At 36.1% G+C, this 26,149-nt stretch overlaps 1 protein-coding gene across 4 annotated transcripts in view; it reads left to right on the forward strand.

Moving 5' to 3' along the window:
• Positions 1-26,149, forward strand: part of CCPG1 (cell cycle progression 1) — a 45,133-nt gene that overhangs the window by 2,435 nt on the left and 16,549 nt on the right. For 3 of the 4 annotated variants that reach the window (XR_009562991.2, XM_060294230.2, XM_030878743.3), the window contains exons 2-7: positions 13,831-13,899; positions 16,679-16,799; positions 18,496-18,572; positions 19,537-19,741; positions 21,969-22,064; positions 23,861-24,112. Coding sequence is in view for 3 of the 4 variants with exons in the window: in XM_060294230.2 (XP_060150213.1) it covers positions 13,840-13,899; positions 16,679-16,799; positions 18,496-18,572; positions 19,537-19,741; positions 21,969-22,064; positions 23,861-24,112 (811 nt within the window). In the remaining variant the exon portion in view is untranslated. The remainder of the gene's footprint in view (positions 1-13,830; positions 13,900-16,678; positions 16,800-18,495; positions 18,573-19,536; positions 19,742-21,968; positions 22,065-23,860; positions 24,113-26,149) is intronic. The other variant, XM_030878747.3, reaches the window with a different exon arrangement.

Raw genomic sequence — 26,149 nt, forward strand, 5'->3', positions numbered from 1 at the left:
CAGTATTGTGTAGGTTGTGTAATTGTATTTTATCTAAGTTAAATATTTAAAAAATTAGGTGAGTTTGAACTGAGAGCTTAGAAGTAGTAGTTTCTGACATGTAAAGAATATGGACACAGTGCAAGGCCTGTTAAGCCCAGGGTATTTTAAAACAGAAAATGCAGACTCATCTAACAATGCAGAACTACTAGAGGCTGAATTGCTTTTGTGTTTGAGTGGTTAAGATGAGGAAGTTGCCATATTGTAGGCGATAACTTACATTTTCAAGAATTTTCTTCCTGGGAGTTGTGCAGTTTTTGTTTTGTTTTTAAATTTATTTGTAAAAATTTGTTAAACAGTTTTTAAAGGTTACTTTCCATTTACAATTATTACAAAATATTGGCTCTGTTTTCCATGTTGTACGATACATTCTCGAGCCTATCTTACACCCAGTAGTTTGTACCTCCCACTCCCCTACCCTGTATCGCCCCCCCCAACCACTAGTTTGTTCTCTATATCTGTAAGTCTGCTTCTTTTTTTGTTATATTCACTAGTTTGTTGTATTGTTTATGTTCCACATATAAGTGATGTCTTACCATGTTTGTCTGTCTGGCAGTTCTGCAGTTTTGACTAAATTAAAACAGTTAAAAAAAATGAGTTGGTTTAAAAGGTCATGTTCGATGTATTGCACTAGATAAACTTGAAAATAAAAATCTCAGTTTGAGTTCTAAGGTGAAATTTAACTCTGTAATATGGGGAGGATTGCAACTAACTGATAGATTGAGAGGATTTTTTTTCCAAGGGGTGTTTAAGGTGTGGAAACCTGCTTAAGGGCTTATAGAGTTTTCTGGAGGAAGTATTAGCAAGGAAGTATTAGTATTAGCAGTAAGTCAGAAATCTAATTTTTCTTCAGTATTTGTCCATAAAGCAGTTTCCTAAAACCTTATTTCTGGTTCATGTTGCCAGCATGATGAAATGTGAAAAAAGAATTGGATTGGGAGTCAGGACGTTTAATGATGTTGACAAATAATTTAACTTATGAGCTTCTATTGTTTCCATTTGTACATAATAAGTAACAGCCATTACCATACTTCATGGGGTATGTGTGAAGATCAAATCAGATATAAAAAGTCGTATCACTTTGTAAGTGGCAGAGTGATCTACCCATGCAAAGTATTATTGGCCTGCGTAAGTAACATTTACATAAAGCATATTATACATTTGAAGTGTGATGACTTAATGTGATATATATACTTTTGAACTGAGAAGTTTGATGGAAAAAAGTCATATGGGATCTTCATTTGATTTTTTTGATAGTGCTTTTTGCCTTTTACTAGGTTGAAGGGAACCTGGCCCCTTTCCTGACTGTGACTTTGTACTCTACTGCATTAAAGGTTTGGAAATTGCAGTGTGCTTTTATGGTTCAGCCTTTAATTTTGGTTTTGATTTGTTTTAATTGCACATCTAAAGTATAAAGAAGATCTTCAGTGTAACTTAACAGTAGGAAGTGGATGTTGTTTTTAATGTTCTAAAACAGTTCTTTAAGTTGATTTCATGAACAGTGAGTCTACACAGAATGTCAAATTCCAGGTCCTCCCAGAGATACATTACATGTGTAAGCATTTGTCTTTCAGGGAAAGAGATAGTTTAGAGCTTAGACACTCCTTCTGGGGAAGTCAACCCTATCTGTATTACATACGACATCTGCCCCTTGAGATTAACTTCAAGTTGGGTTGACATATAGAACATTCAAGTAAAAAAGTCTTTTAGAAACTTACAAATCAATTCTGCGGACTTTATGAGAGCAAATATAAGCGAAAGTGAAAGGCAAAGAAACATATATCATGGGTTGGTAATGACTGCTTCTATATTTGATTAGTTGATAACTCAAATAACATCTTTACTAACATTTTATCTAATATTACTACTAGAAAGTAACAATGGGTGTGTACTTGTCTATTATGTACTTAAAAAAATGGAAAACAGAATAAAAATATATAAAATCCCTTTGTTTTCCATCTCTCTGGCTTTTTCCCCAAATGAAAAGTAGAAGAGAGTTGTAAAAAAAAAAAAAATTAGGACAGATTATCCTTTTGTGGAAAGTATGTTTAAGATAAACAAAAAATATAGATATATGATGAATACATATATTTTAACAAGTAAAATCATTAAAAAAATTTTTTGAGAGTAGAAAAAACAACATCAAGCTAGATCCCATTAGTTTTACTTTATCTCTGAAAGGGGAAGAGGAGCCAACAGGGCCTGGCAGTGCCCAAGTGAGGGTCGTATGGCGCCTAGTCAAGCTTCTAGATTTACTACTGGCTCTTTCAGGCTTTTCCAAAATTAAGATGTAACAATCCTGGAAAGTCAGGATTCTTTTCAGAATGGGAACACCTGGTGAAAAGGTATTTCCATACTAACAGATATCTTAATTTCCCCCCAGCATTTTGAATTCATATGGTTTACTGCTTTGTTTCAAACTTTTAATCAAAGGTGTAGCTTCTTTTAGATGGAGGCAAAAAGGGATACTTTTATCTTCAAATATGGCAGTAGTTGCTTTTGTTTCCCAATATGAAGGATGTTACATCATAAAAGAAATCTTGTGAAGAAATTGTGTATTGACTCACTTCTTGCAGAATTTGTTTTCTAAACCAAAAAGTTAATTTACTGTATGTAACAGTATTGCTGCCTCTTTCTGGTCATGGATAAAGTGAAATTACTACTATTGGAGATTTTTTTCCAGATACCTATCTTTAGCGATATCGGTGTTTAAATGAAATTCCACTCCATTAAAACTAGGAAAGCCTGTTTGCTATGGAGAGGTTATCTTTGAATCCACTTAGAAGATGCATATAACCAAGAGGCAGGACAGCCATTGGACCCACATCTTGATGCCGTAATTACTACACTGTGGACTCTTCAAATCCCTGGGTTATGCTCTCTCTTCTCTAGCATCAGTTTTCTCCAGTAAACTTCTGATACCTCAGATATAAACGTTTTAATATGATTCCCTTTAGTCCTTTAATTTGTTCTGAAGAGACTGGTCGTCCAGAAGATGATTGGATTTTTGTCAGTCATTCATTTACTTAATATTGGGTTTGTCTTTTCATTTAAAAAAATGTATATTTTTTTCCTGCAGATTATGAAGGTAATAAATAGCTCACTGAAATTTAGCAGACATAATACGTGTAATTTTAGTTTTTTTAGATTTGAAAGATACTCTTTAAAATTTAATTAGACTAATGCATATAAATTAATATCCATAGGGTTTATTATACATATCATTTTCTGACTTGCTTTTTTCACAGAATATATTATGGATGTCTTTCCATGTCAGGACATGTTGATCTATTTTAAATTTTTAATGGCTGCATTAATAATAGATATTATACATTTTAATTTTAATAAACTCACTCTTGATAGACTTTTCACTTTCTAATTTTGTACTATAAAAATTCAACCATTCTTACACACATGTATATGTATTTTCATATTCATGTGAGTATTTCTACCAGATAAATTCCTAGAAATGAGGTGGATAGGAAATGAAATAGAGATGATAGGTCACAGGGTATCTGCCTGTAAAATTTTGTTATTACAAAATTACTCAAATGATAATAACTATGCATTTTTACTGTTTACAGTACCTATTTTTCTGTATCTGACCTATTAACCTGTTTAATCTTTGTTGATCGTTCAGGCATTAAAATAATCTTGCTACTCTTTGTGTATCTTTCGTAGTAAGGTTGAGCATTTTTTTCCTTATAAGCCATTTTAATATCTTCTATAAATTGCTTACTCATATTCCTTGATAAATTTTCTATTCAGTTTTTTAACCTTTTTCTTACTCATTTATTGGTGTACTTTAAATGTTTTGAAAACTGTTATATATGTCACAGGTATTCTCAGTATATCATTCTTATTTTTATGACTTTTGGCAAACAAGTTTATGATTTTTATATAATAAAAAGCTTTTCCTTTACAATTTCTAGGTTTTGTGTAAAGCTTAGTAAAAAGGTCATCTTTACCCCAGGATTGTAAAACTTTTCTGTTTTGTTTGAGTCTTTTTGTGTGTGTGGTTTTATTTTATATGTTTAAATCTCTGGGCTGTATTTTTACCAGGTGGTCTTAAGGTTTTATGAAGCCTTATCTTAAAAATGCCGAACTTTCACAAGGCAAACATGAGAGATGACATCAATCTGAAAGTCTTTTGCAACACCACATTTATGACGTTTAATGGAGAGTATAATTCCTGAGTGATGCAATTTGTCAAAAAACTGATTTTTTCCCCCTTTGGGAGGTAGGAGGGGAAGAACAATGAAATTTACTGTCTTTTTAAATTCAGAAGCGTTTTATGTGAAAATGGCTCTTATCTTTTGCATCTCTTTCATTCTCTACCTTTCACACCAACCATAGAAAGGCTCTGCTGTTTTGAGCATCCAGAATGGCAGCCAGCACTTTAGTTCCATATTCAGAATTACCTGTCAGATCATTTGTCTCTTGATGCTGTTTGGAAGCAATTTAGTTTGGCCTGGGCTTCGTGAAAATATGTTGCAGGATTTATCTGCTATAACAGTTAAAAAGCCATACAAAAACTTACTCTTTTTCAAATAGAGTTTACCTGACCATTCTAGCCAATAAGCCTTGGAATCAACTTCCCTAAGGCAGTCTTTTTTTTTCCCCCACAGCACAGAGGCCTAGTGGGTACTAGGCACTCCTAGGCTAGGCTTATTTATTGCCAGAGTTTGGGGACTGAAATAAGGTTGACATTGTAGATGAAAAAAAAAGTATAAGCTGAGCCTTCACTTAAGATGAGACTATTTGGAAAAAAGAAAGCAACACAGTGAAAGGTTCTTCCCCCACCACAATGAACAGGATTGAAGACCCTTTAATTCCCCAAAGAGATACAGTTCTCTCCATTTACTCCAGAAGTGTTTGTCACAGTACTTTTTAAAATGTAAATTTGTGCCAAATTACCATAAAGCATAGTGACAGTAACAGTTTTAGATCCTTACTTAGACAGAAAATCTTAGAATTTCTTAAGCTTTTCTGTTTCAACCTCTTCATCGTGGTGCTTAGTGATTTTAGTGGCCCTAGCTCCCTTTTGAAAATAGGCAGGAATAAAAAAAATTCATAATTGTGGTACATTTAAAAGAGGCAAGCTTAAGGGGTGGGGCTAGACCTGAAATTAGACCTGTAGCTCATTACTATTTCTGATCCTTCAATTCCTGATCTGAGTAAAAATGCTTGTGTGTCCTTTTCTATAGATAGAATATTAAGCGATTAAAGATGAGAGATTATTATGTATGTATTGTATGACTTCTGACTAGTAGAGAGCAGTTAAAATTTTTGTGCTGTTATAGAGACATTGAAAATTAAATTGAAACTCCTTATCAAAAGCTTTGAACTTAACACTAACTAGTAAAGTAACTCATGGATAAAAGTAATAGAGGCTGCTCTTAGGCAAGCTATGCTAAGAAGTACAGAAGTTATGCTGAGAAATAAGAAATAAATGTGATACATTCAGGGGAAGGAGAGATCAGTGTGTCAGAAACATGAAGGAAAACTTCATGGAGGAGACTGAGCCTTAAAGATGGAAATCAGAAGAAAGGAAAGGAGGAAAGCATTCCAGGAAGTGTGACTTGAGTAAGTGAAGACATGGAGGTAGGGCTGTGCTCTCTACTTGTAGCAAGTAGATTACTTTGATCAGATGAAATAGCCCTGGAGGAGAGAACTAATCGATTGCAAGCTAGGCTAGAGCCAGGTAGTGGAAGCATTTGGATGTCCCCTTAAGAAGTTTGACTTTATTGTACAGAATACTTATTCTCAAGGTCATGGGGAGAGTTTTGCACAGGAAGTTTAAAAAAAAATTTCTAGCATTTGGAATAAGTACTGCATGTAACCTGCAGTCAGTTTCATTGTTGCCTGTATGTAAGTGTTCAGGGTGGTTGTGTGTGTTTAGGGAGGGACCAAGCGAAGAGTTGCAAAATAGCACTGTAAAAAGTGGTGAGTACCATTGTAATTGTAATTAAAACAGCCTTATTTTGGTGCTGGAATATAGATCATTGGAACAGAATGGAGACTACAGAAACTGATTCATAAATGTATGGGACTTTATGTGACAGAGAGTGGCATTTTAAATCATAGAAAAAATATGGAATATTTAATAATTGACATAATTTCTACCTCACACTAAAAGGGAGAATACCCAGATTCACACATTAAATAGCTAAATGTAAAAGCCAAAACTGAAAAAGTATTAGTAGAAAATATAGGAGAACTATTTACAATCTTGAGAGTAGGGAAGACTTTCTAAAGCAAGGTGTAAAATATAGGCTATAAAAAACACCTTATTCTCCATCCTCAACATTTGACTGCATAAAATTTAAAGACATCTATGATAGAAGATATTTTTTTAAATTGAAGCATGCTAGAAAAAAATATTTGCAGTAGGTTTAGCAGTGAATTCATTCATGACCCAATTTATGAAGAACTTCTGAAAATCAACAGAGATAGCCCAATAGGAAAGTGAACATGTGAACGTTAGATAATTCATGGGAAATGAAATAAGGATAGCCAATAAACATAGGAAAAGATGCACAACCCCACTGAGTCATCTGGGAAATGCAAATTGAAAGAGGAGATTTACTTTTTTTTGCTCATGACATGATCAGAAATTAAAGATGGTTGTTACATTTTTGGTGAGGTTGTGGAGAAATCGGTACCTTCTTGTGTTGGTGGGAGGTCTTCCCTTAACAACCTTATTTAAAATTCTGATCCCTACCCCCTACTCCCTGCATTCAGTTTTCCCCCTTTTTGCTTTATTTTTCTCCACAGTACTTGCCACCAACTAACTTAACTACATCTTCTGCTTGTTTATTTCTGTGGGGTTGTTATTGGACAAAAAATAGAATATAAGAGACATTTAAAAAGGTTTTATTAGTTGGGATCTTGGGTCCTCTTTCCTTTATCCAACAGTCTGGTTTAAAGCAGGCATTTCATATCCTCTTGGGGAGATGAAAGTTCCAAAACCTCTGAAAAGCATGATAGAAGTAGGTTCTTGAAAGCTGTCTAGACTGACTGACTCATCTTTGATCACATTTACAGTACAGCAGCACTTTTGGGACCTTTGGTCACAGCCCATTGGTTGGCTTACCTCGGAATTGTAGACGTGTGGGAGAATAATGCCCCCATTCTTCTCCATCGTGTCTAATTCTAGAAGATACAGTAATGGAAACCGTACCTTTTCCATAGTAAAATGTAGCTACTCAGGAATGATGAGGGGCGCCATCATGTCAGCTAATATTCACTCCAGTTGTATTTTATGAGGTAAAATTAATATTGTTGCTCTGTTATTAGTTTTGACAGCTGCCACCTAAAGTGTAATTTTAAATTACATCTTTGGTCTGTATCTCTCCCCTAAATTCAGTCTCCAGCTGCCTACTTGATGTTTCAAGTTGGATGTGATAATAGCTGTCTCAAATTTAATATGTCCCCGATGAGTTTACCAATTTTCCTTTCATAACCTGCTGCTTTTGAAGTCTTCCAGTCTTAATGGCCTTTCCATTCTTGTATTTACTTAGGACGGGGGTCATCCCTCATACCTCGTATTCAGTACGTCAGGAAGCCCAGTTGGTTATACCTTCAAAATATATGTATAATTTGCCCACTTCTTACTGTCTTTGCTACCACCCTGGTCCAAAGCACCATCATCTCACGTGGATTACTGTGGTAGCTTTGCAAATGGTCTTCCTGCTTCTGCCTTTGCCCCCTCACAGTGCTGTCTCAATAGGGCAGCCAGTGTGATCCTCAATTATTCCTTTCCTCAAAATTCTTCTGTGACTTTTAGTTTCACTCAGTAAAAAGTCTTAGGATCTGTAAGGCCCTACATCATTTGTCTCCCACTCCATTATCTCTCTGTCCTCATCTCTTTCCACTTTCCCGGTAGCCCACTTCTCTCCAACCACACAGGCCTCCTTGCTGTTTCTCATAGAAATGGTCTTGGTTCCAACTTTGTACCTACTGTTCCTTTGGTCTGAAACACTCTTTACCCAGTTAACTGCACGATGATTCACTCACTCATTCAAGTCTTTGCTCAAATATACCTTCTTAAGGAAGCTTTCGCTGATCATCCTTTTTGAAATTAAGCCTCTCCAACCCAGCATTTTCTATTCTCTTTTCCCATGCTTTCTCTGTAGTAGGAAATATACCATCAAATACACTGTGTATTCTACCAGGTAATGTTGTTTATTGGATGACTCCAGTGTGAAAGAGGAAGTGCTTAGGAAAATTGAGATGATTTTTTTTTCCTTTGGCCACACCATGTGGCATGTGGGATCATAGTTCCCCAACCAGGAATTGAACCCATGCCCCCTACATGGAAGCATGGAGTCTTAACCACTGGACCGCCAGGGAAGTCCCAGAAAATTGAGATGAATTTAATTCAGACTATTGCAATAGGAATATCTCAATGAACCGAGGAGTTTTATAGAGGCAAGTAAACAAGGGACTCAGAATGGGTGGAAGTGAGTCTTACCTGGGATTTTTTGAGGGCAGGTTGGTCCTTTGCAGTTAGCTATCAGTCAGAACACAAAACAGGATGGGGAAATTTCTCAACCTTCCTTGCTTTCCTGGAGCACAGGGCTCAGATGAAGTTCAACCTAGTCAATTACTGATAGAATTTAAGCTCCAGGAAGGCAAGACTCTTATTTGTTTTGTACATTGGTATATTTTCAGTATCCTGCATGTGTTAAGAACTCAATAAATATTGAATGAACAGATGGATAAAGGAGTAAATTAAAAATGGTACTAACTGTAGGCCCATCTGCTGGAGAGTTTGATTATACTAGTGTAGTATAATCCTTCTACCTTAAGTAGCTTCATAAATGAGATACGAACATCCATGTAATAAATTTACATCCTAATATGACTAACGTGCTGTATTCTATGTGGAAAACCGTATGTTTATAATGCTTAGTGTCAAATTCTCTTCCATAGAGTTCTATGAATAAAATCTTACGTGTTGTGAAGAAATGTTCCATAGGATTTCTTATGAAGTGAGAATCAATTTAAATGATTTGTCTCTGTTCTAGAGGCTATTATTATAGGATTTTGGAGTTTATCTTGAAGGCACTGGAGACCAATTTTAAGTGATTGATTAAGTGATCAGATTTATGTGTTAGGATAAACAGAGTAGGGACAGCATTGGGAAGGAGTGACTGGAGGGGAATTTGAAACTGCAGGCAGAGATCTCTTAGAGAGCCGTCACTGTAATACAAGTGGGAAATGATGAAGTTGGGATAGGAAGTGAATAAGGATTTAGACCTGATTGGATTTTTGGGTCAAGGCAATTCTAGTTATCCCAAATGTAGTTATCCTAAATCTAGGATTTTTGACCTGATGTTTGGTGGCTTTTTCTTGCAGCCAGATTATTTTTGGCTAATGCTGTTCTCTGAGATGATAGAAACAGGAAGAGGAGCAGGAAGATAATCTTAGTTTTGTAGATGCTTTATTTGAAAGGCCTGAGAAACCTACTAGTGATCATCCAAAAAGCAATGGGGAAATATATGACCTGAGATTGGGGTAAAGAAGCTACCCTGAGGAATAAAACGAAGCCTGAGTCTAGAAAAGGGCTTCAAGTTTATCATCTTCATAAAGTACCCTTAGCTTTATAACTTTGTATGATTTTTTATGCCTTTGTAACTTTCCCATAAACTGTTTATTTCTAAGTTATTATTAGTAAAGCCCTCAAAATGGAACAGGTTTTTGCATTTACCTTTGGTCAAAATAATGGGGAGAGGAACCTCATGGATTCCTCCAGAATTTTGAGTTCCTTGAGGAACAGTTTAGAAGTGTGTCAGTAACTGCATCATCACCCAGAAATGTTTACCTTTTTTCTTTATTGAGTGCTTAATATGTGTTACCGGTCAAGTAAACAAGCAATTACAGCTTAGTATTGTATTTTAAGTAGTAGATTAGGGAATATACTAGTCTTTGGGGATGGGGTCAGGGAATGGTTCACGAAGTGATGCATTAGCTGAGATAGAAGAGTGGGCACAGGAGTTTGGGTAGAAGTAAGGAGGTGAGGAACTGAGATCAGAATATGCAAAGCCCCTGAATTAAGAGAAAGCTAAGCTTTTTAGCAGAATTGAAAAGGTGGAGGGGAGAGGGAGGGGATGGAGGGAGAGAGGATGAGATGCTAGGGACAAAACACTTGATATTTAAGGCCTGTGGGCATTATCCTGAAGACAGTATGAAAATCTTAACATTTTTAAGGAATGACAAAATATTACCATTTTAAGAAGATAACTGGCTATAGTGGGGAAGTTCAAATACAGAGGCAGCTTTCAGAGTCAATGTGTCTAGGATGGGGCTCAGAAATTTACTTTTTAAAATTTTGATTTAATTTCAGTGCACCCAACTTTTTTTTTGCGGTACCCGGGCCTCTCACTGTTGTGGCCTCTCCCGTTGCGGAGCACAGGCTCCGGACGCGCAGGCTCAGTGGCCATGGCTCACGGGCCCAGCCGCTCTGTGGCATGTGGGATCTTGCCGGACCGGGGCACGAACCCGTGTCCCCCTGCATCGGCAGGCGGACCCTCAACCACTGCGCCACCAGGGAAGCCCACACCCAACTTTTTGAAAACACCTGAATTAAGAGGATTCTTTAGTAGGGCTGTGAATTTTGCTTACCAAACTCTTACTGTGGTGTTATGGCCAGTAGGGGAATCTTTTTTTCCTCATTTGGGCTAGATGTGAAGCCTGTTCTTCCTCCAGGGCAAGTAAACAAAGAAACTGGGATCAGATTAAAATGGGCTCCTTGATTTGAGAAATTCAAATATGATAAAGTCCCAGTTTAGCAATGTATGTAACTTTCTTTTGAAATCTTGTCTTTGCTTATCCCCAGAGCAATTAGAGTTCTTGATTGGAAAACAAAAGCTAGGGACCATCTATTTAGAACTGTTTAAATGGAAATTTCCTAGATAAGAGCAGGAGATATATACACATTAAATATCCCTGATCAGGTCTTGTATCCCAGGAGTTTTGGAAGGTTATGTAAGTCTGGGGGTGAGATGGAGCAGCAGTGAGAATGTGGGCTGCTAGAGGAGGTTACGAACTGGGGGTTTGCAAAGGGAAGAGGAGCTTTCACATGGTGAAGAATGATTGCTTTTTTTTAGGCCAATTTTCCTTTTTTTAAAAAAAATGTTATTTATTTATTTTTGACTGCATTGGGTCTTGTTGCTGCGCGCAGGCCTTCTCTGGTTGCAGCGAGTGGGGGCTACCCTTCATTGCGGTGTGTGGGCTTCTCACTGTGGTGGCTTCTCTTGTCGCAGAGCACGGGCTCTAGGCTCACGGGGCTCAGTAGTTGTGGCTCGCGAGCTCTAGAGTGCAGGCTCAGTAGTCGTGGCGCACAGGCTTAGTTGCTCCACAGCATGTGGGATCTTCCTGGACCGGGGCTGGAACCCGTGTACCCTGCACTGGCAGGCGGATTCTTAACCACTGTGCCACCAGGGAAGTCCTAGGCCAATTTTCTTAATCGTAAAGCCCTACCTACTTGTTCCATATAGAATGGTTTTTCCAAATACCAAGTCACTTAAACCAAAATATACTACACTTTCTCTTTTCTTTGTTATTCTTCTTGGTTATTCAGTCCTTTAAAAATCTTTTGTGTCTGTCTTCCTAAATCTCTCCTAACCCCTCCCCATCCTATTTATCCTCTCCCCCTCATCAATACTGGTTAAATTTAGGTGCTCATCTTTTTCATGGAATATTGCATTGATTCTTTGTATCCCACAGGTCTAGGGCCCTTTAGTTGTTTCCCCATTTTAATATGTGCCCTTTGAAAGATTCTGATTTTCAGATGTCTTCTTTTAATACTTCACTCATGCTAAATTAATTGAATTTCTTAGAAGTGTCATATTCTTTAACTTTTTCTGCCTTTATTTTTGTAGTGCTTTTCACATTATCTCTTGGGAAATCCTTCCAGTGTCGTCATATTTTCTCTTTTGGCAATAAGGAACCAGAACTTAATTTTTTTGTGATAGCTCTCAATTTTAAAATTTTGGCAACTAATTCAGTTAAAAAACATGCTGTCCAGTATGTCAAAAACATTACAACCTCATTTATAAAGCCTGCTTTGACCATTTTCCTTTCTTCCTGCAAAGTTAACTGCTCAGTCTTTGTGCAGTCTAATATGTTAACCCACAACTTTGGAATTGTTATAAAATAATTCAAATACAAATAGTAACATCAAAGTTTTTAACTCATGAAAACTGGTTCAATGAGAAATTGGGCTTTATGTAGTCAGTTTAATAAGGAATGGTGAAATAAAATTGCTATAAAATTGGTTAATATTCTATAGGGAGGGTATTTAAGCCTAGCCTTTGGGATAGTATTCTCTACTGGACAGAAAAAAGTGCATTTCATTGTAATAGTTTTTGTTTTGTTTTGTTTTGTTTTTACAAATTTACCTTTAAATTTAGAAACTGCCTGGGCCCTAATTAGTTGTAAATGGGAAATCAAACAATCAGATGACCTCAGGTGAAGTTATTGTAAAATGTTCTGTCTCGAGTGATATTAAAAGTCACACAGTCGTCTTTAGGTCTTATTTTAGATTTTGAATAATTTGTCTGAAAACCTGCTTATTTTATACTATCAGTGACCAGCCACCTCTCTGTATCTTCTCTTTTTAAAATATTAATTTACGAGTTTCCAGAATCACTAATGGACAGTCCACATCTATATTTTTTGCCCTGTTTTCATTTGTGCACTGGTTCCATATTAAATTGTCTGCAGTAGAGTTCTGTTAGAACACTAACCATCAACTTGGATATAATGGGTTCTCAGTATATGTGCAATAATAGAAGCATTTATAAGACATATGTATAGAACAAAGTCAGCAAGATACCATTTACTTTAATGAGCTTAATTTTTTTTTTTTTCTGGCATGCGGGCCTCTCACTGTTGTGGCCTCTCCCGTTGCGGAGCACAGGCTCAGCGGCCATGGCTTACGGGCGCAGCCGCTCCGCGGTATGTGGGATCTTCCCGGACTGGGGCACAAACCCATGTTCCCTGCATCGGCAGGCAGACTCTCAACCACTGTGCCACCAGGGAAGCCCAATGAGCTTAATTTTGAAGTTTAAATAGGAGTTTCAGATAGAAAGGGTAGAACAAACCAGATAGAGTGACCAATGTGTGCTGGTTTAGGACTTGAATCTATCTAGGTTATTGCCAATGGCCACAAGTTTCTAACCAACTTCTGGTCTTTTTCTTCCCCTGTTTTAATGTAACTGAAGTGTTACCAACATGGTTATTTTCCTAAAAACCATTTGATCACATTCCTTCCCTGCTTGAAAATATTAATTGCTTCATGTTGACAACAGTAGATTTCATTTTGCTGGGCCTTGGAACTCTTCTCTTTCCCCCACCTGGTTTCTTCAGCCATGATTTTCACACTGTACTGTTCATTGAAAACATAGGCTTTTGCTCTGGCTGACTGTTTCCCATTTGTCATTCCCTCAGCAGTTGACTTCCTCAGAGTCAGATTGTTTTCATTTACCTTTGTTTCTGCCTGGCCAAATCCTACATTTTCTTTCAGATCCAGCTTGCCTCTTCATTCCACAGTACGACCGTCTACACTGTTTTGGCTCAGGAGGATCTCCTTGTCATAAAGTTTGGTTGTATTTGTTCATATAGATATGCAAGCATATCCTGTCTGGTAAATCTATGGGTGGGTTGTCTCAGTTTCACCTGGAAGGCAGTAAGCGCCACTTTTTGTACTTGGGTCACATATAGTACTTCCTATAGAATTTTTTAAAATGTGTCCCACATATCAATATGTTTTTGTATTTGTAGACCTGAAAAATGTCTGAAAATTCCAGTGACAGTGATTCATCTTGTGGTTGGACTGTCATCAATCATGAGGTATGCTACTGAATACTTTTTATAAGGCAGTTTGTAATATTACAGTGTTAACAGTGATGTAAACTGGGTTCTTTGAAGGCCATTAGTTTTTTACATTTAAGCATAAGGTTCCATTGTCTATAGCTTTTCCCACCTACATTTCACTTCACTGCTGAAAACTCTTCACGAGCCAGCATGTTATTGGACATTGCTTTCCTCAGCTTTGAGACATTAGGCAGGTATTTACTGAGGGCTTATTATTGGTCAGGTCCTGTGCTTTACTTATGTTCTCATAATTTTAAACAACCCTCTGTGGTACAGATTGTTTTCATTCTCATTTCATAGTTGAGAGGACCAAAGCTTACGGAGATTCAGTAATTTGGCCAAGATTATGTAACTAGAAAGCATCAGAGCCTGTGTTTAAACAGACCAAGGAGCATGGAGAACATGTGTTCCACCCATGTTATGTTATGTTACGTTACGTTATATTATCATTTCAGAACTTGATGGAAAAAGGACTATGGCTAGAACTCTTAAAAAATGAATTTGATTATAGAAATGTGATGTTACATAACTAGTACATAATAAACAGTAATTTATTTTCTCACACTGGTAATATATGTTAATTACAGAAAAATCATAAAATAGTGATGTATAGAAGCAGTAAGATAAAAACTATACCTATTTAAAGTGTTAATGGATTTATCTATAATTTTCCTGTTTATTTTTAGACTCAAGCCTCACTTATTTTCCTTCATCAATAAAAATTTTAAACGCTATTTTTTACGATTCCTTTGATAATTTAATATTTAGACAATTGGTTAGTCATGACTTCTAGAAAACAACATTAACCAAAGTTTCTGCAAGAAAGTTTTAAAATTTATTAGCAGCTGTACCAGTTGAAATGAATGTGGTTTCTTTTTCTTCTTTCTTCTTTTTTTTAATAAGTGACTTTTCTATTTTTAACCTGTTTTCTCCAAAGCTTAGATCAACTCTCATAGTAACAATTTCTCCTTCAAGGATAATTAACAGTATAGAAGTAAGACAGCTGTGGGAGTCTGTAGTGTGAAGCAAGATAGCAGACTTTTCTGGCATTTAGCCAAGTGTGTCATTTGGGCATTCTGTATTAGAAATACCTTGTCACAGAGTTGATCATATTTGTACCTTTATCCTTCTTCCTTCCATACCTTGTTATCAGGTTCTAATCTTTCTTGCTAATGTCTCTTACATGTATTTCCTTTTCCTTTACCATTGCTACCATTCTGATTTAGGCCAGATCTGGTCTCCCCAGTGACTCACAATTCAAACCGAACCTTGTGTCTGTTACTACCATTCTCCTGCCACTTTAGGCAATCCCAAAATCTTATACTCAGAATTCTCTTTAGGACTCAACTCAAACCCACTGCTTTAATGACGTCTCTTAGTTTTTGCTGTTGTGAGTTATGTATATCAGGAGAACTCAGACCTTTGATTTCATGGATTACTAAATTATAGGAAAATTGAGGGAGGGGCCTGGAGAGAGACAGAATCATTAGTGGATAACTTATTTTGCTAATTAACATGAGAAAAAAACCCTGTTAAGATCCACTTTTATTAAAGAAAAGACAGTCTGACATCAAAGTAAGAAGGAAAACCTTGGAAGAATAAGAGTCTGAAATTTTATAAGGAAAGTTTACTCCATTAATCTAATAGGTTAATTTTAATCCTTGCCCTTAAACCTTTTTAGTCATATGTTGCAATAATAAGTAGTTATTTGCTTGTGGCTGTTTCTCTGAATAGGCTATAAGTCTGAATTTTAGATTTTAGTTTTTCATACCCTGTGACACTAGCAAAATGTCTTGCCTAGAGTAGTTCTATAAGTGTTGAGTAGAAGCAAATTAATAGAAATAGCTAAATTTAGAAACTTATCCTCTGGGATTCAGATTTATTGCTTGGGCTTATAGCATAGTTAGAGTGTTGGACTTTTAGACTGACTTCTTTTATTGTTTTTAAGATTTTAAAAAATTTATTTATTTTTGGCTGTGTTGGGTCTTTCGTTGCTGTGAGTGGGGGCTACTCTTCATTGTGGTGTGCGGCTTCTCATTGTGGTGGCTTCTCTTGTTGCAGAGCATGGGTTCTAGGCACGCAGGCTTCAGTAGTTGTGGCATGTGGGCTCAGTAGTTGTGGCATATGGGCTTAGTTCCTCCATGGCATGTTGGATCTTTCCAGACCAGGGCTCGAACTCATGTCCCCTGCATTGGCAGGTGGATTCTTAACCACTGTACCACAAGGGAAGTTCCAGGACTGACTTCTTTTAGAATCTAAACCTATGGCTCCCCTGCTGTAGGTTTTATGGACTAAATTGAACAAAAGGAATAGATACTGGACTTCCCTGGTGGTGCAGTGGTTAAGAATCCGCCTGCCAATGCAGGGGACATGGGTTCGATTTCTGGTCCAGGAAGATCCCACATGCCGTGGAGCAACTAAGCCCGTGCACCACAACTACTGAGCCTGTGTGCCACAACTACTGAAGCCTGTGCCCCTAGAACCCATGCTCTGCAACAAGAGAAGCTGCCGCAATGAGAAGCCCATGCGCCGCAACGAAGAGTAGCCCCCGCTCGCCACAACTAGAGAAAGCCCACACGCAGCAACGAGACCCAACGCGACCAAAAATTTAAATTAAAAAACAAAAAGGAATAGATACTGTTCCCTTTGGAGTATAGCAGCATCTGTGACTTTTAAAAATGGAAGCATCTACATGTAGTCACATCCAGCTTTGGGCAGCTGATAGACGAATAACTGATTAACACTTTTTATCTAGGGGTCTGATACAGAGATGATGAATTCTGAACATGGTGTAGCCAGTGACAGCTGTGAGCTCACCCCAGAATGTTCATCTTTATCACAAGAGGAGCTACGAGTATTGCAGTTAGAGCAGGGAGGTAAGTTTAAAGAAGTCTGATTTTTCTTTTTTTTTTTAATAGGATATGTGAGCAACATTATGAATCTTGCCTTCTTTCTAGGTGGGCAGCCTTTCTGGCTAGTCTAAATCATCAAGTCACACTGAAAGACTAGAATTTTCGTGTGGATTAGGTGGGCAGGCCTAAAGAACCCAGTGGCACCAAATTGCCCAGGGGGTTTGTTTGTTTGTAGCTATAGTACATACTTGGGCCTCCATGTGACTCTTTGATACTGCTAGTGTAAACAGTGACTAAATATTATTAACCTTGATTAAGACTAGTGATATACAAAATTATTTATTCACACAAAGGATTTACTAAATTCTTCTCCAGTTACCACACTTCAGAGTACCTTTGGTTATAGGTGGTAAATGGCATTTAACTACTGTATTGCATTAATGTTATATATTCTTCTGTGGGATTTGATGCCCATATTAATTATATAGAGGATTAAGAAACCCAAATAATTAATACATCTTCATATTTAAAAATTATTTCTTAAATTTTCTTTTAAAAATTGCATTAAAACGTAAACAGAATATTTCTCCGTCAGGAGAATAAAGTGCATGTGTCAAGGCCAGAAATATAAAAGATTATACCTGTTAATCTTGTTTTCAGCTTAAGTGTTGATTGCTATTCTCATTTGAACAGTGATTCTCATCTTTCATGGGTCAGAGATCTCTTTGAGAATCTGAAAGCTGTGGATGGTCTCTCCCAAGAAATGCATATATTTAGATATTTAAAAAAAAATTTCCATACTTCCTCAGGCGTCCTTGGACCCTAGTCCACCTTCGTTGAGGAGTCTTATCTCCAAATTAATATTCTGTTAGGAGCTATATAACACACACAAGTGATGTTTGGGTTTTTTTCCCTTTGTTATTTTGGTGGGGTTAAAATAGAAAAACAAATGATGAGCAAAAAAATTCAAAGCCATCTATAATTCTTTTTATCTGGAAGTAACATTATACCAACAATGCATATACTTTGCTATGCATAAAACCTGATGCTTATTGTATACTGTTTTAATATTTTTAGCTTCTATTAACATTTTATAGCCTTTTTCATTAAAAATATGACATAAAATCTAATTTGTATATTATTTTTTGAGAGTTTCTTATAAAATATATATGCATCTGCTATGGTGACATTATCTTGTTTTTCTGTGTTCTTTTGAGGCCTTGTTTTTTATAGTCCATTTTTTATTGTAAAGATTTGTAATTTGAAGCCATAGTTTTGATTCTTGTGTTACTAGGCGTTGACAGTCATTAGAATAGTGGTACGTTTAAGAATTATGAATAAACTAAGAATTTAGGAAACGTGCCGTCAATTATCTGAGAATCAGTTTTCCATATTAACAGGTTTTTACAAACACCTTGGCTTAAGTACTTTGGAATTGTAATGTAGAGATTGTTTATTTAGGGATTATGGTTTTTAGTAGATTTTTAAATGAGTTCAGTTCAGTACCTAAAATTATCCCCTGACAATTTCAAATAGTTATATTTGAAATACAGAGATCTTTTTAGTAACAATAGAGTGACTGTTATAATTACATGTGGCATTTCCTTAAATCCACTTTAAAAATTAGGAATAGATTTTATCTGCCTATATTATATAATATATGCAGACAAAAAAAAAAAGTCGATGAGGTGTAATTAAATTGATCTTTGCTTTATGTCAGAGAGCAGCCAGAATGGCACAGTGTTAATGGGAGGAGCTACTTATCCAGCTTTGGAGGAAATGAAGTCAGCACTCGAGGTAACCTTGTGTTTTACTATGTGGATATATGATAAACAGTATTTATTAGAGAATACTAATTAAAGCTTCCATTTCTATTTGTGTGTTCTGTTCCTATTTGAATTATAAATATCTTTTGTTGAAAAATTTGGGATTCTGCAGGTTGGTCAGTTTTAAGATTAAAGTTAGCTTCCATATAACTCCTAATTAAGTGAGCTATCTTTTAATTTAGAAAAGCGATTTCTTGGTAATGTGTTAAAGATCTATTCATTTCACCTCTAATATTTTCTTTAGAAATATGTTGCTTTCTTGAATTATATTGAGAAATTAAGGGTTCATATCTAAAATGAAGGTTAGTTTTAAAATTTGAGAACAAACTTTGTCCTTTGGCATTTTACTTGACTTCCAGATAAAACTAGATAGCTGGATGATCTTTACATTACATAGCTTTTGAAGTTTATCAGGAAAATTTAATCAGTCTTTTATGGGCTCCCTGACCACAGAGTTATGCCCAAATAAACCCGTAGAACTGGTGAGAAACAAATCCTCTCCTTTTTGTGGACATTGGGTTGGAAAGGTGGGTTTGTTTCTCAGCTTCTGCAGCCCACGAATGAATGGTAGACAGCAGTTTGATTTAATTCTGAAAGAGAGAGTTGCCAACAGGTTTGATGGTATTTTCAGACTGAAAGATAAGCCTACTATTTGTTTTTGTTTTTGGGCTTGCCACACGGCTTGTGAGATCCTAGTTCCCTGACCAGGCATTGAACCCGGGCCCCTGGCAGTGGAAGTGCAGAGTCCTAACCACTGGACCGCCAGGGAATTCCCTAGGATGAACCTACTATTGCATAATCCTTTCCTGTTGGGCAGGACTTATTTTAAACCCAATCACCATACTACTTAAGTCCATTATATACGTTGAACTGCCTAGAAAATATAAGGCCCATAAATAATTGTTGAATTTGTCTCTAAAATTATGATTCTTCAGGGAGAGGAAGAAAAGTTACCTGATGACAATCTCTATTTTGGAACTGTCAGTGATGATTCTGATATTGTTACACTTGAGCCACCTAAGTTAGAAGAAACTGGGAGTCAAGAAGAAGCAATAATTGTTAAAGAAGCACAGCGTCCGGAAGACTTCAACATGGGCTCTTCCTCTAGCAGCCAGTATACGTTTTGTCAGCCAGAAACTGGTAAGAACTACATAACGGATACGCTGATAGGAGACTTAGGACTCTTGTGACCACATTTTATATAATGGCTTGTTTTCTGACCCTGAATTTCAAGTTTTGAATATGTTTGGGTAAAACTCATGAAAATTTTTTGTAAAATCTACTGATATATCTAGTGTTTTCCTAGATCTAGGGCCTAGAGCACAGTAGTCCAGTAAATACCATCTTTTATCATTGAAAGAAGAGAAAAAATAGCTTCAAGGAGATTTGTTAATGTCTCAAACACTCCAAAATGCATTTGACAGTTTTTAGGTCTGTAGGAGTGGGAGATTGAGCCATTATACTTAAAAAAGTAGGACAATGTTAATAAGATTTTTAGTTACAGTGGTACAAATTTTATATTATAGAAATAGTGAAAGAAACTTTATTGAAGGCTTCCAGATCCATTTAATTATTAGTCAGTCAACAAACATTTATTGTGTGCTACCATGTGCCAAACAGGGTTTAAGGAACTGGCAAAACAGCAGCATCCTAAAGCCCCTGAACTTTGGATCTTTCACTTTAGATTGAGTTATGAAAATGTACCTATTGTAAATCACATTCTTAATGCAGTGAATGCCTATTGTTCAGACAGAATCATTTGGAGGTAAAATGTGAGTTACTGAGCTAATTCCCTCTACAATTCTTTGGCACAGTTTTAGGGACATATATAACATCTTTCAGGGTAATATAAATATTTAGACACAAAGTTACAGAAAATCTAAGAAAGAGATCTATAATTAACCCACGGTGTTTTTTTGTTGTTTTTTTTTTTGCGGTACGTGGGCTTCTCACTGACGCAGCCTCTCCCGTTGCGGAGCGCAGGCTCAGCGGCCTGGCTCACGGGCCCAGCCACTCCGCGGCATGTGGGATCCTCCCGGACCGGGGCACGAACCCGTGTCCCCTGCATCAGCAGGCGGACTCTCAACCACTGTGCCACCAGGGAAGCCCAACGCACGGTTTTTAACCCCCAATTATAATTTAGGGTGAATTATGTGAGAGATACCTGGGACATTGCTAGTGATAATAAGAGTTTCCAAATTTGATGCAAAAACAGGAACGTGTAGGGCTTCCCTGGTGGTGCAGTAGTTGAGAGTCCGCCTGCCGATGCAGGGGATGCGGATTCGTGACCCGGTCCAGGAGGATCCCACATGCCTCGCGCGGATCGGCTGGGCCCGTGAGCCAGGCCGCTGAGCCTGCGCGTCCAGAGCCTGTGCTCCGCAACGGGAGAGGCCACAACAGTGAGAGGCCCGCGTAACTGCAAAAAAACACAAAAAAAGACAGGAACGTGTAGTATTTATTTCAGATCATTGTCTTAGATTTTACCATTCTTTGTTTAATTTGCCAGAATCAGACAGTGGAATTTTTCTTATTCTAATTTAAGCTAGTAAAATTCAAGTAGAGGTTAAACCAGAAGCTGGTTTAATTTAAAAATATTTGTGGGCCAGAATGTATAGTCAGATTGAAGCCAGGAGCATTGCAGAAGAGTCAAAGCAGACATTTAAGAAACGATGCCACACACTGTTGACTTTTTTTCCAGGAACTTCAGTACTTAAGATCACATTAATCTAGTTTTTAATTTCCTTTCTGAACTTGGACTTCTTGGGAATTTTACAGATTCAGTTAAGCAGAGTATTTTTTTAGGTGTATTTTTATCCATTGCTGTCCCTCCCAAGGGAATTAATTATTTCAATAAAGAAAATGTTAAAAAATAATCAAAAATGATTTTGGACTATGTTGAAAATAGTATGTATACATCAATTATCAAGAGTTTTTGTTCTCTTCCCTTAGCCTGTATTTTTCTTCGTTGGTTAATTTCCTGCTACCTATTGCTTTTTTTTTTTTTCTTTCCCTTTCTTCTCCATCTTTATAGGATTTCAACTTCATTTTTTTCTTTTTATAAATTAGATTCTATGGCAATAATCTTTTTGTTGATTTAAGAACATTTCCCACTCCCTCCATATGACCCTCTGCTCCCCTAAGGAACCAGAATTGGTAGCTGTAGAAAAGTTTGTATTGTGTGTGTATATATATATATATATTTTTTTTTGTATGTATGTTTTTTAAAAAGGCATGATTATTAGATTTCGATGGAGCACAAGTGATAATGTTAAGTGATAATTAAAACCAGTGTTTTTCAATTCTCTTTTTCCTTTTTATTCTTTATAATAAAGCTTTATACATCTTTTTTCCTGTTTATTCACAAAAGAAAGGTGGTGGGAGAAGCTGTGGAAGATTCCTGAATGCATAAGGGGATGGGATGATCAGCTGAAACACCATGTTCCTAGCCAACTCGCTTTCCAAGGTGGTGTGACTAAATCTGATCAGCTTTTCTAGAGCTGAGTGTGCCTAGTCACATTTACAATTTACTTAGTGCTTTGAAGATATCTGTTGTAATCTGTGATACTCTGAACAGGTGTTCAAAATTGATCTTGTAATAAAGCTGGCTAAGCTTATTGCATGCCTTTGCATTGCTTGCATCTTGGACTGTGTGCCAAATTATGCTTTAAAAGAAGTTTAAAAATCAAAATATTTCAGCTATCATACTTATGGGTTAAAAAAGATGGAAGCATTAGATAAGGATGCGAATTTGTTCATGTGGGTTAGGCTGGTTTGTTTACTTAGACTGTATAATGAAGGCAGTAAGTTAATGTAGAATTGAAAATTTAAGAAATTTTGACAAATGGTTTGTTTTTATATTTACCCATCTTAATAATGTCAGAAAGTCTGACTTAAGTACTCCAACCATGATCATGAATGCCTTTGTATTATGTAATGCTTTGTTTAAGTCTTCCTTTCTTTCTCTTTTTCCAAGAAATGTAACCTCACAGCTGAGGCGACGACATCTTGGAAAAACTAGTGATCAAGAATAACCAGATAAACATGATGGGCATAAGGGTTATGACCAAAAGATCTCTCAGTGGCATCTATTATCACTAAATATTAGGAATATTCATTCAGTAGTGCCTTCTGTCTTTGTGTTTGTTGTTGTAAGTGTGAAAGTTATAAATTCTCTATGATACATCTTTTAGAAGTACTGTCTAACCTAAGTCACCAGCTTTGCTGTGGCATGGATACCCTGTCTTCTGAAGAACTGTTCTGCTTTTTCGAAGCATGAATGTTTGTTGTTTTGGAGCTCTTTGTATCAAATTCATGTTCACATTTTACCCTTACTTTTAGTGCTTTTTTTTTTTCTTCTCTCTGGCCTATGGAAATTATTACTGAGTCATCTAATCTTCTGTGTCAGCATATAGTTTATTAATATATAGAACAATGTTAAGAAATTATACACTTGAAAAAGCTGAAGATGTTTTTTTCCAATGAATATGCTTCTAGTCCTTGAGATTTCTTGTGGAATTTTTTTTCCAATTTGTTGTTTTTTATTATTCTTTTCATAAAGGAGCAGCACAAGACTAGTCCTTAATATCGGAGATAGCTGTTGTGTCACTTCCTCATGCTGACATATTTACTAGAGGGTAAAATTAATAACCTTCTAGTAAGAGTGGCAGTCGAAGGGAAGGGCTCATCTGACTTCTGGAAACCTGTGTTAAACTATAGTGCTTTGAACCTTGATTTTGGGCTCATAAGATGGAAACAAAACTAGGGACTAGTACACTCAAGGAAACTTTTGGTAGTGTTGTCTTTTTTAAGTCTCAGGAACTGCTTATATACTTCCCTCTGTTCCTTAAACAGCTGAGCTTAAATTACCTCTATTTGAAATTAAATGAAGAGATAGAGGGTTTTTTTTCCCCTTCTAGAAATAGTATTTGTTTGTGGCTCTAATAGCAGTGAAATTTAATAGGCTATGAGAATGATTGTTCTAATGGTGTAAACTATAAGGGAAGTTAAAAAAAAGAAAACAACCAAAACCAGGCCCTCAAAGGCACAGAGTATAGTTAACAGTTTCTTATGTATCACAGTTGAAATCTTTGGCTTTATGTTGATAAACTTGAAAACTTGAGTTTTTGTTTCTATTCTGTTGTTTTTGTTCTTGGCTGTTGTATGTAAAAAGGCATGTAGGGATGGCATTCTAAATCATATTTACTGGGAAGGCTTTTCTAAAATATTTAATATTTATCTACATTTTTCTTTTTAAAATAGTATTTTCATCTCAGCCTAGCGATGACGAATCCAGTAGTGATGAAACCAGTCATCAGCCCAGTCCGGCCTTTAGACGACGCCGTGCTAGGAAGAAGACTGTTTCTAGTTCAGAATCTGAAGAAAGGTTACTTGCTGAACAAGAAACTGAACCTTCTAAGGAGCCGTGTAAACGTCAGTTCAATAGTGGTCTCAATAAATGCGTTATACTTGCTTTGGTGATTGCAATCAGCATGGGATTTGGACATTTCTATGGTAAGTATTTGAAAATTTGTTATATATAAACTGGTGGTAAAGAGTAAGGAATTCTGGGATCCTTTTTCAGTGTCTTCCTTAAAATATATGTCCTTGGAAAGCTTGTACGTGTTTGAGCCTTGGTTTGCTCATGTGGAAACTGGGGATAGTGTTGCTTCACAAAGCTGTTTGCACTGAAATGAGGTAGTATTTAAGAAATGTAAGGATTGCTCATATATATATTTATTTAAAGAAAATATTGGAAGATTAAAAATCTGAAATGCTCATTACAGGGCAAATCGTTTTAATTTAGAATCACAGTTAAACTAGTTTTAACTGTGACTTTATCAGGAGGATTATTTAAATTCCACTTAAATAGTTACATATGAAATGTCACAATAATAGGTGCTCATTATTTCTACTTTTAGGTTTCATGAAAGCACTATATTTTGTGACCGTTGTTGTTACTTCCATGATTCACATGACTTAAGAATTCATTTGTTTTATACTTTTCTCACTATTATCCTTGTTAGTGTTTATTTACATTGATTAATAATTTTCTTAATGCAAAGCCTTTAAAAGTATCCTGGGTGAAAAGAGGAAGGAATTCCATGTGGTGTTACTTTTCTTTTGGGAGCCTAACCATTCAATCTTATTTAAGGTATATATTTGTACAAAGATAAGGCTGGGAACTGAATATTCATTCTTTTTGCTTTATTAGAATTTTGAAAAAGACACTTTAAACAAATGTCTTAGATCTTGTCAACTTCACAAATTTCAGTTTGCCTTGTATTAACTACTTTTAGGATTTTTGCCTACATAATCCACAGTTTAGCTTTCTGAGTAAATCTGGTTTTGCTAGTTCCTTCCAACAATGTGTTCCTTAAGATTGAAGAATTACATGTTCCCTTTGTTGATTTGTGGAAAAGATATTATTCAATATAGTGTAATGTTAGAAGAAAGTGAAGACAATCCTGTTTAAAGTCAGAGTCAGTAAAATGTGTTTCTTCTTGTATTTAACTTTATATTAATAAAAATAAGTATTTAGACTCCTGGTGGATGTCTGCTTGAATTTAATACTGGGATCTTGTAATTCGTATCCTCCCTTGAAGTTCGTTGTAATGAGATTTGACTTGAAATACATACTTGTTTATTATCTAGCTGGAGCAAATATATGAATATGTTTTTTTGAGCTTGGTTTTTTCCCCTTGCAGGTAAACATGGAGGTAACAAAGGAGAAGGTCTTACTTTAATCTTCTTTTCTTACTAAAAAAAAAAAATGGACAGTGATTTAATGTTAATCCACATTGCATTAAAACTCTACAAATTGCATGACCTTTAAGTATTTTGTAGAAAGATCAATTTAGGAGTGCTTTCAAAGTTGAGAAATTATTGCCCTGTTTTTTAAGAATTTTGTTTACTTGTAAAATTTACTTTATTAATTGTATTTAATAAACATTTTCCTGTAGTATTTCAAATTAGCTTTTCAGAATAGGAACAACTTTCATAATAATAGGTCCATATAATAATATGATTGGCTCAGGGAACATAAAAAAACTTAACCTGAATGATAGCTTTTCAAGGTCACTTTTAAAGGACATCACATTTTTTTTTCTTAATTGTGGCACCGATCTCAATACTTTAAGAGCTCTTTTGAGTTGATTTTAGAGCCAGCTTGAATTTCTCAGGCACTGTGAAGTCAGTCATTGCACTCCATAATCAGTCATTTGCTTTATAATCATTTAACAAGAACTACTAAGTTAATCACTCAGAACATTCACCAACCTTGGTGATATAAATTTGGAGTGTCAGATCTATCTTGGAAGGAAGAGAGAACTAGAAGGACTGAGGATAGTAAAAGAATGTACTATAGGTGTTTGGCACTGCTTCAGGTCCTGAAAGTGCTTACAAAAATTTTTTAAAAAATTCTTGATGAAGCACCTGTTTTATTCTTTCTTTTACCTGTAGACTATCCATGTTCCAAATCAACAGCGGAGTTCAATTGATTGGTTTCCTCATGGAGTTGCTTTAAGTATAGGCTGTCCTGCTTTTCAGCAG

This window comes from Globicephala melas, chromosome 2 (genome assembly GCF_963455315.2).
Source record: "Globicephala melas chromosome 2, mGloMel1.2, whole genome shotgun sequence".
NCBI classification, from domain to species: Eukaryota; Metazoa; Chordata; class Mammalia; order Artiodactyla; family Delphinidae; genus Globicephala; species Globicephala melas.